The sequence below is a fragment of the Triticum urartu genome, chromosome 2A (assembly GCF_056163025.1).
Source record: "Triticum urartu cultivar PI428250 chromosome 2A, HENAU_Tu73, whole genome shotgun sequence".
In the NCBI taxonomy this organism is placed as follows: domain Eukaryota; kingdom Viridiplantae; phylum Streptophyta; class Magnoliopsida; order Poales; family Poaceae; genus Triticum; species Triticum urartu.
Window position 1 is genome coordinate 432,570,493 of NC_141874.1, and position 19,416 is coordinate 432,589,908.

General features: G+C 42.0%; 1 protein-coding gene across 7 annotated transcripts; it reads right to left on the bottom strand.

Moving 5' to 3' along the window:
• Positions 1-1,014: 1,014 nt before the first annotated feature.
• Positions 1,015-18,745, bottom strand: PHOT2 (phototropin 2). 7 transcript variants are annotated; one of them, XR_007296132.2, is made up of 25 exons: positions 18,457-18,715; positions 17,360-17,889; positions 17,101-17,283; positions 16,926-17,017; positions 16,577-16,826; positions 16,282-16,492; positions 16,126-16,196; positions 9,999-10,105; positions 9,814-9,863; positions 9,593-9,697; positions 9,129-9,188; positions 8,651-8,740; positions 7,857-7,933; positions 7,363-7,447; positions 7,185-7,265; positions 6,898-7,001; positions 5,360-5,409; positions 5,070-5,176; positions 4,002-4,124; positions 3,131-3,182; positions 2,263-2,375; positions 1,860-2,000; positions 1,634-1,772; positions 1,409-1,538; positions 1,015-1,327 (listed from the first exon to the last, which is right to left on the bottom strand). XR_007296132.2 is itself a non-coding variant. In XM_048701196.2 (24 exons), exons 2-23 carry the CDS (start codon positions 17,797-17,799, stop codon positions 1,680-1,682), a joined length of 2,685 nt encoding a protein of 894 aa, XP_048557153.2. In that variant the 5' UTR covers positions 17,800-17,884; positions 18,457-18,745; the 3' UTR covers positions 1,015-1,327; position 1,679. The 7 variants fall into 7 exon arrangements, 5 of the variants coding, with proteins under 5 accessions (XP_048557153.2, XP_048557155.2, XP_048557150.2 ...); XR_007296130.2 differs by having other exon boundaries at positions 1,409-1,553; XM_048701196.2 differs by lacking the exon at positions 1,409-1,538 and having other exon boundaries at positions 1,679-1,772; positions 17,360-17,884; positions 18,457-18,745.
• Positions 18,746-19,416: the final 671 nt, after the last annotated feature.

Below are 19,416 nucleotides of genomic sequence, written 5' to 3' on the forward strand. Positions count from 1 at the left end.
GCACAGCACTATCAGATCTAGCTCAAGACCCTTGTAATCCGGGTCCTCAAGAGAGAAAGGCACCTGCCCAAGCAAAATCCAAGTTAGCATCATGTGCAGAGGACGAGGACAAAGCAAATCAAACGAAATCCTCACACCAAAGACCACCTACACAGAAAAATCCCCAATTTTTTCTAAACCTAGCCCTAACCCTAGCTCCAATGGAGTAACTGACCTGGTTGAGCCCATCGGTGGAGGTTTCCGAGTGCATGTACGGGAGGCTTGAGTTGTCGTCGCTGCTCTCGTCTTCAAAAACCATGGCTGCGGCAGCTTCATGTGGCGGCCGGCGGGGGCGGGCGCAGGCGGCGGCAAGGCAGAGAGAAGGAAGAAGAACGCAGAGCAGAGCGGGGGGAGTGAGCGGGGTGTGGCTCGACCGCACCAGCCGCGCCCTAAACGGCTCGACCCGGGCTCGTCCGAGTTAGCGCGCGGGCACGCGCACACTGGCCAGCGTGGCGCCTGACAGGCGGGCCCAACCGGTCAGCTTTTCTGTCAATACGTATAAAACGCAGCTTTAGTCTTTTTTGCAACGGCTCGCCCCAATCTTGATACTGACATGTAAAAATTACCAATCTTGGTACCAATCTGCTTCCAATGCCTCAATTGTGGTACTTCTATGTAATTTACTCGATGTCTGATGTACTCCAATCCTCGGACTGCCGTTTTTTTTTTCTTTTCAGTCGTATGGCCGAGAGGCTCCAGCAATAACACCTTGTGCAGAATTTAGTTTTGGTATATAGGAGTATATAGATAGCTAGAATAGTTTACTTGAAATTACCATGAGTTTTATGGACCTGCTAAGGTACTGGCTTGAAATGTTTGACAGAGAAATAGTTTCTATGTAGAACAAAATAGATTCGAGACCGAGATGCGGCAACGGATTTCTGTATTTTGTCGTGTAGAAAATTATTTCCTTTTTAGCTATCGAAGGAGGATCCAATGAGCCGAAAATCCTTAAAACAGGTATTACAGTAATCCTGATGGTTTGTAAATACAAGCTTTATTGTAAAGAAGCAAATTTTCAGATCTTTTCAAAGTACATTATCCGTGCCGCGTACATCTTACCATACCATCTCCAGGAAGAGTGAAACTTTACAGGAATAATATCCTATTTACAGGATACATTAAGCTCCTAATCTAACCAAAAGAATAGCTCATGTACAGGATCTCGAGGCATCTCAAAGTGAAAACACTGAAGGCCACGCTTCCTTCTATCACTTCACAGGACTTGCAAGCCTCTTATTTGGTTAAGAACAACCATTCCTACCACATGGACGTCGTGCAAACAGTCCTGCAAAAATCAATAATATCAGTTTACAAACAAGAAAAAACATAAATCAAGAAAAAATTTACACTGTAAGTAATGTAGTACTTATTTCAGTACGACGGCCTGCTTTGATTACACAAGACCTGCTTTTACTAGGCACAGACCAAGCCTTCGCGTATGATATGTCCACGCATACTCATCCGCTTGTTCATACTCGCCCCCGTTTTCTCATTATCTAATTAGAGTTTGACTATATTTTAATCATTATAAATGTCAATTATTCATCTTCTTGCAAGTTCGTAACAAAACATTGACAATGACAAACATTACTTGACACGGAGAACATGTTGTGAAATTATCTTGCGTCATTTCCACCTTAAAATGTATCGATAACACCTTCCTCGGGCTTCACTTTTGGTTGAGATTCCTTGCCAATCAGCTTCAACGGAACATCAAGCTCCGGGGGACTCTGCAAATCCAAACTTATTTAAACATTAATAACAAACTAAGCTATCATACTCTGGAAGCTTTCTGCAACCAAAAACTTTTAGATCACCATGCAACGTATAAGTGGCCAATAGATGTCTTCAAAAAATGGATGTTCCTTGATATCATTTGCACCAGTATTTGAACCTATGCGAGAAGAGGGATCTCTCTGAAGCAGTCCATGGATTAGTTGCTTCGCCTCCAGGCTAACCTGAAGAACGTACTTCAGTTAACAAATTGACACAAACAAACAAAATGTACTATATACTGAAGCAGTTTTAGACAGACATGACGTGTCGTTATTCATTCCACGCTGTAAAATACAGCTGTGTAACAACCGAAATTTGCTCAAGAGATTGTACTTACATTCAAGTTTTACCATTTAGAACTGAATATATTGAGCAAGAATAATTGGCCTACATCACAAAATACTCAGCTCTTTGTTTTATAGATAGGGAAGAAAAAAATCTTACCGGGATGCTACTAGGAAAGGTAAGATCTTTGTGCAGGATGTTATAAAATGTCTTCTTCCTGTTCTTTCCTCGAAAAGGTGTACGCCCATACAGCATCTCATACAATAGAATTCCTATAGCATGGAAAGGATGTTAGCTGACTTCACAGTAGTATTACCTATTAACGTCACCTTACAATTAGAATGGTTGGAGATACTTAAGAATACATCTCGTTTCTAACACATTTCATAATTATCTAGATATTGCAGATATAGGATCATATGCACCACTCTACATCATACAAACATCACATGGTTTATCCGCTTCAAGTTGGAACCAAAGAATTTAGTATGCATATAATATTTTTTGATAGAAGGGATTTATCCCTGATTTAATTATGTGAACCTTAAGAGTTCTTATACAGAAAAAAAGCAGGAAACAACATGAAAAGAACAGGTATGTAAACCTTAAGGATTTATCCCTGATTTATCACTGCAAACCCAGTTTGCTGAAATGTTTCCACGTGACTACATGAGATATAAACAATACTGTGAAACTAAACACTCGGCTTAAATGTGTTCGAGAAACAATCAACTTAACCACTACTCCCTCTGTAAACTAATGTAAGATGTTTTTGCGGTTCAAATTGAACTGCAAAAACGTCTTATATTAGTGTACAGAGACTTTTTGTAGTCAAACTGACAATATATATGGCTGAGATGTAGCTGACCCTCAGAAATTTCAGCTATCTACACCTTTTCAGGTGATTGCTACTCCTACTAAGAAGAGAGGAGAAAAAAATTAACCGTTTTTTACTCGTGGTTTACTACACTGGTACATCAGATAATTTATATATAATAAAATATATTTATTAGTGTTATAGCTTTACCAAGAGCCCACCAATCAATGGCACTTGTATGTCCTGCACCTGTGATGACCTCCTAAAATAACACACAAAAAAAGGCAAGGCAATTGTGTTAATTATTAGGAAATAGCTACAATAACATCAGGTAGTTTAGAATAGTACATTTCAGACTACGTGGAAGATCAAAAAACAACTTACTCTGTTATAAAACTCCCTTCACTTTGAAATAGATGATGTTTTAGCATAAAGTTCATGTTATAAAATAGTGTTTTGGCGATGTAAGATTCATATTTTCTCAAAAGATGACCATGCTATTTATTGTGGTCATGAATATCAGTGAGACAATGTTGGGAACATTAAATTTTATAGAACTATTAGAGACAATAGAATATACATGAAAGAGAGAATGGGTTATCATCGCAAGTTTCAGATTTTGACATTCCATCTTCTGAAACAGGCGAAAGGTAAGTTGAATCTATCTTTCGTAACTAAGTTTAGGCCAAAACCTGAGACAGGCTAAAAGTGAAAATGGAATGTCAAAACCTGAAACAGTTGTGATAGATTATAATTTATCTTTTGTAACTAAGTTTGAATCTGAGTGGATTAATCTATCTACTGTAACTAAGTCTAGGCCAAAAGTGAGTATAATCTATCTTTTGTATACCTTCAAAACCTGAAACAGGCCAAACGTATATATGGAGATGGGAAGTTTAGGCCAAAAGTGATCTGTTTTGTGATGGAGGCCGTAGTACATTAGGATGTTATGATGATGCAGGTTACGTTAAAGATTATATTGTAAACAATTACTCCAACAATGAAAATTATTGAGTTCCAACAAAAAACTATATGTAAACCAACAAGTTGACATGCTATGACTGAGAGCAAGGTATCGTACTGGTGCAATGTATTCTTCAGTTCCAACAAACGAATTCGATGGAGTGGAAGGATCCGAGACAAATGAAGGCGGCGTAAATTCTTGAGATCTCCTTCGTTTTAGTGATGTTGAATGCTTTATAACCTGCAGGAGAGATGCCCATCATGAATTTTATAAATATTTTGTTTGAAGCGATTCCTTACAAGAAAATATAAAGATGTATAATTGTAGTAAACAAAAAGCAACTTTAAAACCGGACAGGCAAATGAACAGTCAGGATATCGGTTAAATAATTCAGTCACCAGTTTTTGAATTTTTGATATTATACTCATATAGCATTAGTTAGTTCAGAAAATACAGAGAGTTGGTTGAGAAAAGTGATAGATTTGCTAACTTCCATTTTTCTAAGTGAGACAAATTTGCTAACTATGGAGTTCAAGCTCGGGCACGGAAATGTCAAGCAAGATGCCATGCAATACAAGCACTGGCTGGCTGGTGTGTGCCCTTTGGCCTGTGGGCTCCATATCTGTTAGTAGACTACTTCAGATGGGCCAAGGCAATTGTGCAGACCTTGCACGGCTGGCGGTGCACCGTGCACCACTGCACGCCTGCACCTCAGCAAGGGAAGAAGGCACCATGTAAGAGTTTGACAAGAAACACGTGGTAAGCGACTGCGGCCTTCATCCAAATAATTCACTATCAGACAGATCAGGTCAGCGGTTCAGGTAAAAAGCCAGCCTCCTGCCCATTTTTCACATCTGCATGGATGATCTCTAAGCTGAGAAGGTTGCTGGTTGTGTTCTTTTTTGGTCGAACAGGCGGTCCAGTCCAGGTTTTTAATATAGGTCAAAAAAGTACTACTAGTCTACATAAAATGTTTTTGGCAATTAGGTAATCTGTTATCTTCACTTTGAATACGATGGATGTGAAAAAGTCAAAGATGGTTACTTGAGTATGAGGAATGCTTTTGATTTAATCTTCAAAATGTTTCAAATTCTATCTGTGTGAAACAACTCACCAGCTGATAAGGAATCAGTTAAGTATTCTAGAAAAGTTTTACAGCACTTAAAATGTGTTTCCTCAACTTACATGGGGTTTCGAAGAAGTCAAAAATGAGAGGTCAAAATCAGTCAGCACAATGTGCCCATCGGCTTGGAGCAAAATGTTTTCTGGTTTCAAATCACGGTATATAATACCTGCATCAGAAATAGTGCATGCAAATTATCAACCTCATACATCATAACAGAAATACCAAGTCGGTCTCTTTAAAGAACATATACAAGTACAGCACCACATTGTTAACAGTGAAACACTAATGCACGGTCTTCTAAGAAACTTTGTCAATAATAAAATATTAAGTTAGGAAGTCACGGCTATACCAAGACAATGAAGATACTCGAGACCAATTACAACCTCCGCAGCATAAAACCTACAGAAAACATAGATCAAAAGAATGTTACAGAAAAAGAAAATGTGTAAGTTGAATATAGTAGACGCATATTGTTAAGACATGATCTTATCACTGCAGAATCTAAACAATTGCTTATTTCTATAATGGGAAACAGAAGAGCAAAAATAGTGAACAGTCCTGTGGTTTTGAGCAGCTAGATTTTTCCTTCACACAAGCAAGTTATGTACTCCAAACTACAAGAATTTGATGATAATATTTGCTAGAAGCAGTTTCATTCAGTGGAATAGTAAGAAAGAGTATAGCGCTGCTCACAGGCTACTGCAGGGGCAGCTAGCCTCATAACATCACTACCAAGCTTAGCGCTCAGGGGTGTAGCTGGGCTCTGGTTCTAACCGACCTACCTGTAGGCTTGTCCAAAACTATTTCTTTCTATCAATGCATGGATACACAAAGCTCTTATGTTTTCTCAGAAAAGAAAGCAGTATGAAAAAGTGTATCAGAGCGACTGTATTAGCAAAAGATGCCTAGATATATCGTCTTAGTGCCATAGTGAGTAAAAAAGCTTATATCAGGTAAAAATATTCAGATATTGCAATACCTGTAAATACAAGGTATTATCAAAAAAATACCACATGTTTTACTCAGTAATTTTCTAGAGCCAGTTGAAATAATTACTATTTGAGTTCAGGAAGGAATAGGCTGACCATAAATCATTTGACTTTGTTACTATTTTTTTACAGAAAGACATTAAGCTAGTTTCCATCTAGATTGCCAGTTTGCTTATCATATAAAGGAGTTGTAATACAGGTTTGGATGGGAGAGTAAAAAGAGAGAATCCCAAAGTGTCCTTCGCTCCCGTGATCTCTGCTGTCTTTGTTATCCCTGCCCTATACTGTCAGACCAGAAATCTTACCATATGGGTTGGTTCAGTTATAAGGGAACTTGCAAAAAGTTGTGCGGTCAATTGTTCCCATTTCTACCATTTGGCCACAACAGCCTGGGCAAGAAAAGAATCATGACTGGCTGCTAGAGCTATTCCTCTTATTTCCCACGGCTAAAACTTAAGTTTTCCAACCTTTTGGAAAGACCTCACGTTCCCTTTTCAGGGAATCAGCACATACAAAATTTGAACCACTGGAAATGCCCGAAGGAAAAGATGTCCCTCCATTACAAATAAATGATTTTTGGTTTTCCAGCTCTCAGTGTCCAGAGTCTACATGATGAAATTTTGACCGTCATTTTAATAGTATGAATATAACAACGAAAGCACTTTTGATTACATATCGACAAATATAATCTTCACGTGGAAAATAGGGAACAGCAGTTGCAGGATCATGGGATTAAGTGTAGGATTAGTTAGTATTTTCCTTAGAAGAAGCTAAATTTGGAAGCACAAAGCCCATAAGTAAAGAGTGAATTAAAGGGCAACTTTGGAAGCAAATTACAATTTCTAGAAAATACCATGCATGTAACGACTAGCCCAGATGTTACGATTTGAGCAGCTACCTTGCAGAATCTTCTCTGAAAATTTTCAAGGGTTGCTTATCCAGTGCCGCAAACAATTCTCCTCCGGGACAAAAGTCTGTTATAAGACAAACATGTGTTGGCGTCTGAAAATAGACAATAAGAATTAGCATAAATGTTCCAATAAAGTTATCTTGAAATATAGTATTGGCCATTGTGGAGATTAACAGGAAGCAACTAATGGGGCTTAAATCTTCATATTACCTTCCATATTTTGTTTACTAGAAATGTAAAATAACTCAGGTAAGGCATAAGGTCATGAAACAAACCTGAAATGAAGTATACAATGTTGGAAGAAAAGGATGATCCAACAGAGAGTATATTTCTCTTTCAATAATAGCTCGGTGCACCTGCGCATTACAGAACTTCATTAAGATATTCAATGCAAAAGATTGTACAGAAAGATAATCTATAATAGCATGTCAATATTTATTTATAAAAAAATACCTTGTTGCGGTTCAACATCACTGATTTGTCCATTGCCTTCATCGCAAATAATTCACCACTACCTTGCAACTCAACCAAGTGTACACTGAAGACAAAAAAGAATAATTTGATAGCAGAAATAGGGCTAAATTTGAACAGAATTGCCTAAAACACGAAGTTTACTTCAGGAAAATCATACAAGATGGCTACCACACATAAATAAGTTAGACATGACACAGCCAAGCTTACTGAATTAACCAGACCTGCCTACATAAATAGGGATAAATTTGAACAGGATTGCCTAAAACACCGAATTTACTGCAGGAAAATCATACAAGATGGCTACCACATAAATAAGTTAGACATGACACAGCCAAGCTTACTGAATTAACCAGACCTGTCTACGTAGACATAGGTACTATTTTGAACTACACACTGTTCTTGCAGCCCCATGCTCTCATAACAGTAGAAATGGAGATTAGCTAAAAAGTTTAGACACCGTTGAGGAGTTGTACCTGCCAGTGTCCCCACACCCCAGAGGTTTAACTGGCTTGAAGTGTTTCAAGCCAATCTTCTCCCCAGTTTCTATAATCTGCAATGCCAAAAAAAAACATTAAAAGTATGTGGGTAATTAACAATCTCCCCCTTTTGTTCCTTGCCTTCTTTCTAGCAACTTAAAAGCACGCTTGCCGGGCAGGCATGTCAAAAAAGATAACATAAGAGATAAGACCTATTGGTCGCGCACTAAATGATGTGCCTTGAAGCACTAAACGAAGTCCCAAGTTAAATTAGTGGATACTAAGGTAGGGGTTCTATTGTTTCTAAGGGCAATGATTGGCTGAACCTAGGGGCTGCAGCTCCAAGCTGTCAATTCATAACTCCTCGTCTCGAGATGCATGCACCCTTATAGCTAAGAAAATCTAATTAACTAAGATTGTTTTAGGAACTAAGAAAATGAAGAATTTCTTTCAGAAGCTAACTTTTGGCCATGTTGAACACAATGTATCTCTATCATTTTTTAATACCATGTTGCACACATCATAATCAAAAAGCATCTGCATTTTTGATGGGGTTTTTTTTTGCGAATGCGCTTTCAATGGTTAATGTGACCCAAATCATGATGACATCATGGGGGTCTAGGAGGACATTAGAGCTGGTGCTCGTAGGTCCAGATAAACCCCTCTCTTATTTCTAATTCATCAACTATTATACTAATATATTCAAGTTCATGTAGGTTGAGACAATTTGACTCTGCTATTGCTACTGCAAGAATACAGAACTATCTTGTCAAACAACAGATAGAATATACCTTTTCTATAGCTTTCCAAGAAGAGTTATTCTGTTTGTGAGGTTTTGGAGAAACAGATAGTGAGTGCATTGCCCACAGGTCCTCTGGTCTCTGGGAAAGTAACAGATAGCATGACGTCCACCAATCACAAAGAACTGGCTAAACAAATAACTTTTCCAATATATTCATATCAAGTAACAATATCCAGGAAAAAAATCTATTGTGTACTGCAAGGACCAAGTAGCAACCTATCTGATCAGTCCAATGTGCATGCCAGCATGTGTTCGTATAAATTTACGATGTTATACCTTATGTTGCATATTCTGGTTTTTGTATTATTTGCATAGGAATAACTAAGACTTTATTCGGTCTTTAAATTGACTTCGACAATCATCTATCCACTCTTTCATATACCAATCAAGAACAAAACATGCCAAAGCAATGTTGAGTTCAGATTCCTTTAGGAACATTAAATAAACAAAAAGTAGATGTACCTTACCAAGTTGGCATCAGGAAGCTCCCTGACTGCTTCATCCACATTCCCTGCTGTAGCTTTGACCTGGTTAGATCTCATTCTACAAATAGTTAGCAAAACTCAAGTGTTACTATTACAGGAACATTACGTGTCTAGGTTTTTAAGTAGTCCCATATTGCAATGATTTTGGAACCTTCCAGCCTATTTTAGAATTTCTTACAGAGGCTGTTGACTGCAGAAACATTACTACAACCCACGCTTCTTGAAAATACACAATCTGTTGTGTGTTTTTGGAACGTTGCATTTAATTTACAAAACAAATCATCTACAGTAAAAAAGGCCATGGAGCTTAAGCACCCAAATGATATCCAGCTGACTAATTATAGGTCTCTAGATTAATTTTATCTTCGATTCCCAACATATTTTTTTCTGAACCAAAGTACCTTCACATCCTCGAAAGGGAAATTACTCAAGCTGAGCTGACCTACCAGTTTGGCACTTTGTATCTCAGTGTTCTCCGAGAGTCGGTTCCTGAGGGGTTCAACATGATCACTTCCATCAAGTTGCACGCCGATAAAGTACTGAAGCTCCCCCTGTATCCATAGTAGCATACAAATGCACAATCGTTACAGCACCATGCTGGCTCCATCTATGTAACTGTAACTGCAAGCTCCAGAACAAATTCAGCATTTGGATAACATTTCGCTACCTTCTGATCCCACATAGGCTGCAGGTGAAACAAGTTCCAGAACTTCTTCCCTGATCCATCAGAAGCAAAAGCAGATATGGTAAGCAAATATCCCACTACATCCTAGAAACTGGATTGCCTATAGGGGAGGGAGCAGAACTAAAATGTGAGTCCAGGAATCTGTCACTAGATGATGCAAAAATTACCGCTCTTGGTGTAGTTAATTAGCTGGACGGTGACCTCCTTCTGCTCCCTGATGGCCTCCCTGATCTTGTCAACGGTGGTCTGGTCGGTCTCTGACCCCTGAAGAAATCTGCAAGCACCAACAAAATCAATCCACATTACATCACCTAAGGCTAAGAGACTGACAAGAACACATGGGAAACTAAAGCAGAAGAGACATGGGAAAATCGAAGGGGGGAAACAAGCATTGCAAAAATGTGGTGGCTAGAAATGCGGCGACCTCCGCCATGGGGCGGTGGCGCTGCTCTTGCACGAAGGTCTGACGGTATGTGGCTGATGGCGGGGACTCGATATCAGTCAGGATTCAGCCTCTCATGCAAGGCCGGGGCACAATTAAACTCCGGCCGCACCGTGCTCACGTTCCAAAGCCCTAGCCGCCATATCCAGATCAAACTCCTCTCCCATACTCTCCGGCCACAGCTCCGGCGCCGCGGGGCAGAGGGAGGGGAGGAGTCCCCCGCGACGCTGACGATGGACATCAATCTCCTCGCGAAGCTAAGCTTCTCTGTTCATGGTTAAATGGAGAACAGCGCCTGTTTGAGATAGATCCGAACGGCTTTGGATCCGTCCGACCGTGATCGTGCGGCTGTAATGAGTCACTGCGATTTTTTGGCGCTTTAGGGCACGTTCAGTTAATCCTCACCGCAAGGGGATTGGAGAGGAATGAAGGGATTTGAGGTGGATTTTGACTTGCTCGGGATTTAATCCCTTCCAATCCCCTTCAAACCCCTTGAAATCCTATGAAACCCAACAAGGCCTTAACGAGATTTGATTTTACAGGGATAGTTGATTAGTTGGTACTTTGTATTGATCAAAATTTGTTTCCTTTTTACATGACTGTGGTGGATGTAGCGCCCTGCAGTTTTAATAGGAAAAGAAGCATGATAAAACTAAGAATTGAACTGTGGCCTGGGAGTTGAGAGATTGCATCTCTAGTCAACTAGGACAATATTTTGGTACAACTCTAAACTATGATTTTCTTTGTATACAAGCGAACCTTGTTACTAATCAGACCAGCCAATCGAGAGACCCTCGACAGAAACATGAGATCCGGTTTTTGAAGATCTCATCGCAATGGACTTAATAATGAAAAAGAAAAGAAGTTATTGAAACATATCACAATAACTTTTGTTTGAATAGCATGTTAATTTAAGCAACGCAGACCTAATAACTCACGTACAACACAACAACAACATTGACTCGTACTTCTGTGTGAAGTATAATAATTTACGCACCGCAGACCTGATAACTTAAGTACAACACAATGGTAACATTGACTCATGAAAAAAAGTTGTTGAAAACAAACACCATTAAATTCTGTGTAAAAAGTGTGGCAATATACGTATCACGGGACAACTTAGGTACCCGCTAACTTTGGATCCGAAAAAACCCATGAAACATAGGCCTTGTTTGGTTCTAAATAAGTCACCAACTTATAAGTCGAAAAGTGTAAAAAATGACTTATTTTGCCAAATAGACCTAACTTATAAGTCACCCCAACTTATAAGTCATAAGTTGCTCCACCCCAACTTAAAACTTATAAGTCACCCTCTTTTACATGGGTCCCACCACCTTTACATAAAAAACAAGGTGGGAAGGTATGCTCAGATGACTTATAAGTCAGGTGACAACCAAACAGGCATGACTTAGTCAGTGGTTTTAAGTCACCTGACTTATAAGTCAGGTGACTTATTGGAACCAAACAACCCCATATCATCAAGGGATCTAGTTTTGAAGATTTTGTCGTGACGGGTTCAATATAAAAATAGATTTTAAATCAGACAGGCCGTTTGACCTACAAAACATTTTAATTATTGAAATGAGGAGAATCTAGGATAGCATCCGTTTTTTGTCCTTTATTGCATGTGGGAGAAGGTTGGGAAACCTATTTTATGCCCCGCTAATTTCAGTGTAAATAACATCTAGACCTACTAATAAAGGGAGGATTGTTTCTGCCCGTTCGTCATGTATTTTGCAGAAAAGCCTTGACTTTTCTGAGAATCAATTTGCAGTCTAGATTTAAGTTAGATTTTCCCTTTTGCAAAAAAAACCCTAACATTTTCGTTAATCAACCCTAAGTCAAGTTTTGAGTCAGATTTTCACTTTTGCAACAAACCGCCTCATATTTAGGTTAATCAACCCACAGTTCATATTAAATGTTTTTTAAAAAAATCCATATCTTTTAAACCCTAACTCCAAATTTAACTTTTTATATATGGAACTTAATTAGAAAAATGTGTACAGTCTGAATATGTTATTTTACGTGTTTGCAAATTTTTAAATGATATTTAGGGTGCAACCTAAACCAGTAGCGCATGGTCCGTCTTTCTTTCGTACTAGTGTCAATCCAAATTGAAAATGAATACCTCACCAAAATCAAAGTGGAGATGAAAGAAACCATCTTTGATCACGCATGCACGCCTGATCAAAACCTCACAGTAAAAACAGATTTCTCATCTTATGCCGCGCGAGAGAGATACCTTATGATTGACCACATTCAACCGTGCTGAAATTGTGTGAGCACTGAGGCCATCGTCGACGACGGTGAGAAGAAGGATAAGCAGAAACACAAATGGAATGACATGTGTTTGAAATAAAGCACGTGAGTCTATTGGGGTCTTGAATCATGGTTATTGGGTTAGGGGCGTGTGGTAGTTTCTCTCTCTCTCGTTGCAATGCACATGCTCTTTTGCTATGATAACTTATGTACACAAACATGATAACTTACATAATCTAGACGTGGTAACTTTGGACCCGAATAAAAATCATCGAAACATACCAACATGGAATCTGGCTTGAAGTCGACCACCGATTCGAGTTACAAAACATTTTGAATTTTTGAAATGAGAAGAATCAGTATGACACTAGCTTTTGTCCTCTAGTGTATGCATGCATGTGCATATGAGGAGGAAAAGATAAGGTGTTTGTATATATCTCTAAAAATATAACGTTCTCCCGTTAGTCCACTCTTCTAAATTTTTTTAAGTCAAATTGTGCAAAGTTTCACGAGGTTTATAAGAACAAGATATCAACAACTAAGATACAAAATAATATCATACAAAAATAAATTTATTATGTATTTAGTTATAGTAATTTTGTATTTTAGTTATTAATATTTTTTGCTATAAACTTAGTTAAACTTTACACTGTTTGACTTGAGACAAAATTTGTAGACCTTTTGGGAGATGAAGGGAGTAACTTTTAATTTTAGTTCAGTTTAGATTATATTTCGTTTGAGCTAGTTGCACAAATTAGCACGAAAGCTTTTGATTCAAATATGTGGTTTAATGAGCAGCTCAATTTAATAGAAACTGGGAGCTTCCATTTATAGCAATTGGATGTTAAAATGATCAGTAGTTTATGTTAAGTATGTTAAAAACTAGGGGCAAATCATGTGGGTGCACAAACGCTGGAATGGTCTGGTTTGGAATTGTGTCTTTTGGGGATTAATGTTGGCATCGATTAGAAACACCCTTCCAATACACTGAATTTTTGGGATTAAGTTTTGAAAACGGGTTTAGGAGTAAAATTTTGAGGATCGATTAGAGTTGCTCTTATCCATTGGAGTTAAGTTTTGGGGATCGATTAGAGTTGCCCTTAGCTATTGGTGTTGTGGTGATATCGCTGAGATGTGATGGTGACGTAGTCTCGAATAAGAATCTTTCGTCTCCAATGTTTCGTCGATGATATGTGCGGTGTCCTGGAGAAACTTGTAGGCCTTATTGTTCTCATCATTCTTCATTGATGACATGATGATACTCCGTGTTTGTCGGTGGCATGGCTCCATGTGTATTTTCGACGAAATCATAATAAAAAAGGTAGGGGCAATATTATTATGAATCCCAATACCCATGGACACCGTGCATGTAAGGTGTGGTTTGGAGGGCAGTTTATGCCCACTATTTTTCATGATGGGTATCCACGAGCTCAAGGATTGGCCATGATGTAGATTTTGTTGTAGATACTTATCTAACAGGTAGATTCCACATGATAGTGACCCTAAGCCTTATAGATGGTCTAGAAATCCAATGGCATATATCCATGATTAAATATTTGTATTATATTGGTAATATGTAACTCTTATTGTGTTTGGGGCTTTTATTTGCCATTGTTGCTAATGCTTTTTGCATTTGCTCCATGAATATCCATGAATAGTTGGGTATCTGGAAGTTGTGTGCATGCATAGGAATTTGTGCCACATGGATATTAACGTGGCTAGAAACAAGAATGAGTAGCTTGATATGGGTGATCTAGAGGAGCTATACGCGGCCAAACCCACTGCACTGCCATCCTTATTCTTCTTCAATGCGCTCTTCTTTTTCGAACCTTCGCGAGAAAGGTCATGAGCCTGACCTAGTGGTACAACCACCATTGTTTACCTATATTGGGGTAGTTCACCTGATATGTTGGCGCTATTGTCAATCTTCGTTTCTACAAGGTAGTCTACAATTGTGGCAATTCAACAAGGTTTGGTCATCCATACGCTTTTGCGGGTGCTTTAGTGGCTAAATTTATTGATGTTGTCAATCGTCTACAAGAGCTATGGTAGCATAACGATGACAAGTTCGCCTTTGGTTTTGATAAGAATTTTGAGATATATTGTCTTGATTCTAATATATCCTTTTGTAGGGTCATTTATCTTGACAAAAAACTCCACCCTAGATGAGACAAGCCCACGATTAGCTAAGAAGTAAGTTTGAGAAATCTCCACCTCATCTCCCACTCTATCTCTAAATTCCACTCCACCCCTAGATTATAAAGGTGTGAAATGTGTGCTGGCTATCAAACTAGCTCCAAATTTCATATTAGGGAGAAGTTGTTGTGAAATGTCTAAACTAACTACCTATTTTCTTGTTTTTTCGATCAATATGCTTGTGTATCACTTTCCTTGCTAAGCATCATGTGTTTGTCCGGAGTGTGATCAAGAAGGTGATGGTGAAGTTCGTTGGCAGAAAGTCTTGGTCAGTGGAGTGCTCTAGCAGGGGACGAAGTCGATCCTCCCTCCATCAGACGGTGATGAGATTGAGAAAAATTCTAAAAGAATGAGACGGCAACAACATGTACTATGGGAGAATGAGGGGCATTGACGATGTACTTTAGAAGAACGAGGTGACAACAACACGTTAGTCCATTACTGACAATGGTGGGAGACGGAAGAAACAAGAAGGGGATAAGAGAGGACAAGCGATTGAAGCTTTTGAGAAGATGAGGATCATTAGGAAGCCTGTGAAGACAAACCCTAACCCTAGGTGTTGTCATACTGTGCCATGAAAAAGATTTGAGGAAGACATAGGGTAGTTAGAGAGAAAACAGGCAGTGGGTGGGCTAGTGACTTGGAGTCACTCGGTGTCATTGATGGGCGTTTTCATATAACTCCAAGCTCTGGGCACGTGAAGCATCTCTAGTCAAATCGACTAGTGGTCATTGTAATTTTACTCTACCTACAATAGCAAGTTGAGTTTTTTTTAGGACAAACATATCTCCTCAACTAGTGAAGCTATGGAGCGGAGTTGTCCTCGAAACACCCTTGAAGGGGAAGGTTTTAGGACGCGGCTATTCTGCACCCGGGCTCATATGAGTGGGTGTGAACAGTAAAATCATTTTAAATGGTAAAAAAATATGAATTATTTTGTGGTGCAATATGCCCAGGTGCGTGATGCCCATGCAAAATTTGATGAAGTTTGAACATTCGAGGAGTTTGTAGCAAAAAATAAGATTTTCGGGTGCCGGAGAAATTTTTGGAAACAACATTGTTCACGTCCGATTTTGTCTTTTTTTTGCCACGAGCTCTTCAAATGTTCAAACACCTCGAAATTTTGCACAAACGTCACATTCGAGCATCTAGCGCCACACAAGAAATAGGAATTTTCTTTACTGTTCACCAGGTGTAGATGAGCCCGGATACCGAGCGAATTATCGGAGGTTTTAAATCTGTTCAAGAATGCATTTTTTTTTCTTTGCTTTTTGACTAGGAAACTACCATTGCACCAATATGTTTGGTTACTTCTACTCATGATCTAGTGAGTTGAGAAGGCGAGGCTTATTCACAAAACGGAAGTATTTTAGGATTTGTAGTTTTGTTTTTCTCACCTGCAGTTCCTCCCTAGGATCTCTTCGCGCGTGTACTCCGTCAGCTCCAGGAAGCTATCAGACGCGAAAATCTGCCCAAGAAAAGACCATTCCATCAGTACTGTACTAGTCTTCATCATGCACAAGTAAAAACTGATTTCAGCTACGACTACATACAATTGGGTTGTCTGGGAGCCTGGGGTCCGTGATGACGAAGTTCTTCTCGATACGCTCGAGCGTGGTGGCGAGGTCCAGCCCCTGCCTGATGTCCTTCTCCCTCTCCGCGCGCTCCCAGCTGTTGGTGCGCTCCACCGTCATCTTCAACTCCGGCGCCTCCACCACCGCCGGCTCCCTGCTCCCCACGGAGCTCCTCTTCCCCACCTTGAATCTGCACATACAGCCTCTGCAATTGTGAGGACGAGGTTCCAATTCATTCAGTGTACAGTACCTGTGCGGCGATCAGGTGACTGACCCCATGAGGGAGGAGCGGCCGGACTTGCGCCCGCTCATCATCTTGCTCATCCGTGACTCCTCCTTCTTCAGGTCCCAGTAGGGCGACTTGTAGCCGCCGCCGGACGGGGTGGCAGGAGCCACGAGCGGCGAGCTCATCTTGTCCGCGTCGCTGGCCTTGGGCGGCTCCCGCTCCGGCGAGTCCGCGCGCCGGTGCTTCACTGTCTGCACGACCTCCGTCATCGAGGACATGGCCTTCTCCTTCTGCCGGTCTGCGTTCCCACGGAGTGCAGAGAATTGTCAGTTTCAGCGCCGATCGAGTCGAGAGTGACCCGACGACGGCCAAGGCAGAGTTGTTGCGCGTGGCTCACCGTCGTAGCGGATGAGCGACACCGGCAGCTCGTTCGGCCGCATGCGCTTGTCGCTCAGCCCTTCCGTGTACTTGCTCACCTCCACCTGCATCCTGCGCGTCCATCATCACAAATAAGAGCGCAGCTCGAGCAACAACATGTAATGGCATTGGACAAGTATAAGGTGAGCGCGTACCCGATGAACTTGATGACCTTGCCGTTGTCGTCGCGGATGGGGGTGACGGTGAGGAGATTCCAGAACGGCGTGCCGTCCTTGCGGTAGTTGAGCAGCCGGCCGCAGAAGCTCTTGCCGGCCTTCACGGCGTCCCTGATCTTGGACACCTCGTTCTGGTCCGTCTCCGGGCCCTGAAGAAACCGGCTGCACAAAAAGCAGAGCTCAAACATGCATCGCACTGATCGGTCGACCAAGAAACCGGCGACGATGGCGCACGTACCAGTTGCGTCCGATAATCTCCTTGGCGGAGTACCCAGTCATGGCGTAGAAGCCGGCGCTGGCGTAGATGATGGGGATGTCTGGGCGGGTGGCGTCGGAGACGACGAACGTCTGCTGCAGGTTGGACAGCGCGTCCTTGAGCTCCTGCGACACCCGCGGCAGCGCGTCGGACGACCCGCGCCCCTCCATGGACGGCTTGGCGCTGCCCATGCCGGTGCCGCTGCTGCTGCGGCGCCGCTGCTCCGGCTTGGGCCACCACCCCTGCGGCTTGCTGCCGCTGCCTGAACCGCCCGGCTCCTCGACGATCTCCTTCCCGCTGGACAGCGACGGCGGCGTCGGGAGGGTGAAGCTGGTCTCCTCGCCGGACCCGGACCCGGACGGGAACGCCATCCACTTCTCCACCGAGTCGGCTACATCTTTGGAGCTGCCCGCGCCCGCCATGGATTACGTCACGTGCTACGCCGCTGACGAGACTGATTTGATCAGCGGTGCAGCAGCTATGGTGGAACAACCATCTGCTGAGTTTCTGCGCTGAAAAGAAGAAACGCAAAATTCAGGTACGTATCTCGCAGGCAGTGTTGCTATGATCTTGTCGTAAAATTCACTCAGCACACCGTGTCCGTGATTTGGGGAGAATGAAGAGAAATCCAATCAAATCGCACGTACATTTGAGGCTGTCAACTCCAACAGGTGAAAATTTGAGCAACCACTTTTCTACTGTAGTATAGTGACCAATCAAGGGCTCCAAACAAAACCGAACAGGGGAATTGGATATGTATATTTTTAAGGAAACACAACCGACATGTGAGTGGAGATAAGTCAAGAACTACTTCCAACATACCGAACCTGATAGATATAGTACAGTGGAACCTACCCTCACTGTTCCATTATCCAAAGCAGACCAATGAAATACTCTGAACGCCCCGATGGCAGCTAGGCTACGTCCAGCTCCAGCTCCAGCACGGAATACCGGTGTACAGAGACGGCAAGAACATACGTAAAAGGAAAGCGGCAAGACGACGGACCAAGCATCAAAGGACACAAGTGCACGGCCCAACCAAAAAGAGCAAAAGGCAGAGGAGGATCAACCAGACCAACCTTGAGGAATCAGGTGTCAGGTGCGGCACCTCCCAATGGCAGAGCAGAGAGGAGCAGCTGGACCTATCTAGTCCGTGCGGAATCAGGTGCTGCTGCTGCGCCTGGAAATGGAAAGCAGAGCGGCAGCGGAAAAGAATGGCGGGCGTGGCGCAAGGGAGAGGATAATGCAATCCTGCCCGTGGTCGACTCACGGGCGTCGCCTCGCCCTGGCGCCCCCGTTTTGTGGCCAGCGATGGAGGCACGTACGGACCCCGGCCGGTGCGACACGGGGAGGCGTCGTCGCCAGCGAGCCAGCGAGCGAGGCATCGTGCGGACGCGTTTTGCCCAGGGGTGGGGGTGGGGGTGGTGTTGATGGCGACGGCGACGGCGACGGGGAGATTTTTCGGGGCGGGTGTGCGGCCACGGGAGCGCGCGAGGGGATCCAGTGGATGACGGGCTGCCGGGGAGGTCCGCCTGAGCTTCGCTGTCGCGAGGTTGTTCCTGAGTGTGGGACGGCGATGGGCGAGATCAGTGTGGCCGGCTGCTGTGGATAACTAGGAACAATCGGGTACAAATACGATGGGACGACACGCGTTACAAAATTGCGCCTTCATTCGAGATCTTCTTTTTTAGCAGTAGAGATTTAGCAAGAAAGAGTACAGTTTTGTGTATGGATGGGGGGGATTTTCCCGCGTCACAAACCTATGATGATTGCAGATGAGATGATTGGGTTGTGCTGGGGGACACCCACTAGCTTCTCTTGTGGACCGTCCGCTCAGCGTGATTAGGAGAAGGGAGACAAAACGGGTGCACTGTTCTATGAAAAAGAAAACTCAATGAGATGGCTATCTTCTAACACTTGCAGATCTTTTGCCGATTATCACCTCTAGTAGTACTATCCGAGAAGTACTAAATGCCGCCTTATCTAGTAGTAGTAGTAGTAGGAATTTCAGAATTCTTGCATCACTTTGTGCCTTTTAT